The sequence below is a fragment of the Atta cephalotes genome (assembly GCF_000143395.1).
Source record: "Atta cephalotes unplaced genomic scaffold scaffold00010, whole genome shotgun sequence".
Lineage (NCBI taxonomy): Eukaryota > Metazoa > Arthropoda > Insecta > Hymenoptera > Formicidae > Atta > Atta cephalotes.
The window spans coordinates 1,990,310-1,994,016 of NW_012130074.1; the positions used below are offsets into that span (position 1 = coordinate 1,990,310).

The 3,707-nt window shown below is 27.3% G+C and overlaps 1 protein-coding gene across 1 annotated transcript in view; it reads left to right on the forward strand.

Annotated features, from left to right (window-relative positions):
• LOC105627702 (pikachurin-like) overlaps window positions 1-3,707 on the forward strand; it is a 151,139-nt gene that overhangs the window by 137,261 nt on the left and 10,171 nt on the right. Inside the window, exon 9 of the mRNA XM_012208979.1 lies at window positions 1,616-1,839. Within this exon, the coding sequence (XP_012064369.1) occupies window positions 1,616-1,839 (224 nt within the window). The remainder of the gene's footprint in view (window positions 1-1,615; window positions 1,840-3,707) is intronic.

Consider the following 3,707-nt stretch of genomic DNA (forward strand, 5'->3'; position numbering starts at 1 on the left):
GTGCGTGCGTGCGTGCGTGCGCGCGTGTGTGTAGTGTGTGTGTGTGTGTGTGTGTGTGTGTGTGTGTGTGTGTGTGTGTGTGTGTGTGTGCATGTGCGCGTGAGAGAACAAAATATGTAATAACAAGAAATATATATCTGTAATAACAAAAAATATATTGCTTAAATCTATTATGGTTTTAAAATTATTAGGAATGAAGGAACAAGTACTTATAATACAAAAAGAATACGAGAAGAACGTTTCCAAATAGAACAAAAAAAGGAAAGAAGTAATTTCGTACAAATGACTTTTTCTTACAAATATTTGTAAAAACTTTTTTTAAAAATATTTTTCATCAATATAATTACAAGTATAAAGTAACAAGAATAATTTAATTTCTTTAAAAAAAACTCGTCCAAATTAATCGAACAAATCAATATAATAGAAAATTAATTGATACGACAATAATTAATTATATCTACATTATGGTATATTTATTCATACTATTGACATTTGTTTCAATAGAAATGCTTATTATAATTCTCTCGTTTACGTAAATATTTATTCAATATAAAATGATATATTGAGAGAGTAAATTAAAATAAAATTATTTCAAATTTGCTAAAATCCTTTTTATAAATTATTTTTTAAAGTACTTCTTCTCTCTTTTTACAATACATATTTAGTTTATGAATATGGATATACATATTTAGTTTTTGCTACAATATAATAGTCCCTTTTGGAATATCATACTTATGAATACGTTAAAGGCTCGTGTTCTCGGGAAGCAGTTATGAATTATCACTGCAATTTCCTCCTTAAACTTATATTATCATTTACAATAGGTACACACAAGTATGTATAACATTAGCGTTTCGAAACATTATATCACAAAAAATCTCAAGTAACATCACATTTTCAAATTTAATAAAGAAGATGGAAAGATTATATCTATAATATCTTTTATAGATATCTATTCTTTCATATCCTTTTGTTTTCGGTATGTTTGTTACATTTTACATTTTTTCTTCTACTCTCTGAACTAAAATTTATTGAGCAAATTTGAAAGTTTAATTTTAAATTTAATTTTAAAAAAATCTGTTACACTTCTATATATAAGAAATGAAATTCTTTATTTTGATAATTCCACGTTGATATTTCAAATATACTGAATCATTTTTTTTAATCCTTTATTTTTTGAACAAAACTATTAAAGAAATTATTTTGTTCTTTAATTGTAAATCATTGTAAACAGAAATCTTTTTAAACTTAATTTAATTCTCAATAGATTTTAGTTTAGCGATTTGTTAATTTTAATAAAGAATAATGCAAATATTCATGTTAAATGCTAAAAACTTGCAACAATTGATGATCTCTCTTGATTTATCAATAATCAAAAATCAAGCGCAAATTAATCGAAAATATATAGATAGTTTGCCAAACATAGAGGACATCCTGTATTTTTTTATGCTTGCTTACTATCGTTTAAAAAGCATGGAACCTACCAAATATCTATGCGTTCACCAGTTTCCTCAATGGCAGGCGATTAAGGGTGGGCGGCAAAAACGAGAATGCATTTGCCCAGTAACGACATTTCCATGCAATCTCAGACCACAACGATGTTTTATTCCCACAGGTTCCATCCTTCAACGGATCCTCTTACCTACGTTATCCGGGATTGGCGGACACGTCGCTGTCGTGGCTGGAATTGTCCGTCACGTTAAAACCGACCGCGCCGGACGGCGTGATACTCTACAACGGCCATCACAGCGATGCCACCGGTGACTTTATTGCTCTCTATCTCTCCTCGGGCCACGTGCAGTTCACCTTCGACCTCGGAACAGGACCTGCCACTTTGAGGTAAGCCGATGGCCCTCGACGAAGTTTCAGCAAACGGTTCCGCCGGGCGTATCGAACAGCTCGAGGTGACAATCCACCTTCGGAGCTGGTCGTTTCGCGATAGATGCTGTTACTCACACCGCGTAGCGTAGCATTGGCGACGGGATACTAATTGCACTGTTTGCGTATGTATCATCAGATAATTAAACCGATAACTAAACTGAAACGCGTGCCGATATCGTATATCCGAACTTTTTGTGTTATCTGCTATTTTATGAAGAGAGAGTTTTTTTTATGCGCTTTAATGCTAACTATTTAAATTGATTTAATTTGTTGTTAATTAACGACAAATGAAATCATTATTAAATAAACTTGTTCTAAAGCTGTAACTGTTCTTTTGGATAAACATCGAAAATATTTAACGAATGATTACACTGAGGCTATTATATTCTTAATATCGTATTTTTAGACAATATTTTGCGATAAGTGGAACATTAATAAGCGCTAATGTTAATCGGATTATTGGATTTAATTTGTCGTAATAGTGAACAACCAATAAAATGATTAAATGAAGTCAATTAAAGACAATATATATATATACATCTATGATAATTATTGCAAAAATTAAATAATTGTTTCTAATGATTTAAATATCAAATTATTATATTTTTTACTGAACATAATTAAAAATATGATATACGTAAAAAAACTCCACATATTAAACTTAAAGAAATTTTGAAAAAGATTTTTTGATTATAATATTAAAAAATTGTAGATATTATGTTATAGAAATGCGAATATATTTAAACCAAATGTAAGTAGGGAAAACTGATAGCATTGTCATCTTATCAGGATTGATAGTCAAAAAATTAAGAACTCAATAAATATATGGCAGAGCACGATTTTCTTGTTCTTGTAAAAAATGATGTCTTATAATTTTTACTGTAGTTAGTTAATCATTATTGTAACAAAGTTTGTAAACTACTATTTCTATTAAAATTGTCCATGTAGAATGGATTGATTAAAATGAATCGGAATTAAGTGATAACCAATTTTAATCTCTTCATTAAAAAAATATTTGATTGAAAATGAATAAATCAGAGGATTCTGATTATATCACTGCAAATTCTAATTATTTCAATTAGAATTTTAGTATAGGTTTAACCAGAAAAATTTTGATTCATACATTTTTTTCAACTTCCAATTAATCAAACTAAACATTTTTCTCAATTTTTAAATCAACACATTCTTTAAAGAATATATTTACAAATATAATATTTCATATATTTTCTCATTTTTAATATAGAAACTATGATACGAAAACAAATTATATATTTTATAATTAAAATAATCATTTTGCTTAAATTAATGACTTTTACTATTTCTTGAAATGTAGAGCTCATATTAAAATAAAAACTCTATATTTTTATACGTTTTATATTCACAAAAAAAATATACCAAACCTAGAACGTGTGTCAATTCTGCGTGCAATGCTAATTATGTTATTATTATTTTTGTAGTTTTATTTAAAAATAAATATTTGTATGATAATTCAAGAGTAATATTTTTTTAATATTTAAGAAATACAAGCCCATATTATAACGTAATATTTCAAAATCTTACGTCTACGATTTTTCTAAAAATCATTATTCAAAAACTGTGACAACCAGCCTTCATCTCTATCTCGTTAATATTTTTTCCGTAAAGAAACATTATTTAGAAAATCAGTATTTTATAAAATATATCTTACTAAAGATTTTTATATAAAAATTTAAATTAAAAATAAAATCGTTTTTACAAATGTAATTGTGCGTTGTATAATGTAATTGCAAATGTATTTGTATTATTAATATAAAATTATTCAGAATGTATTCTCTCTCTCTCTCTCT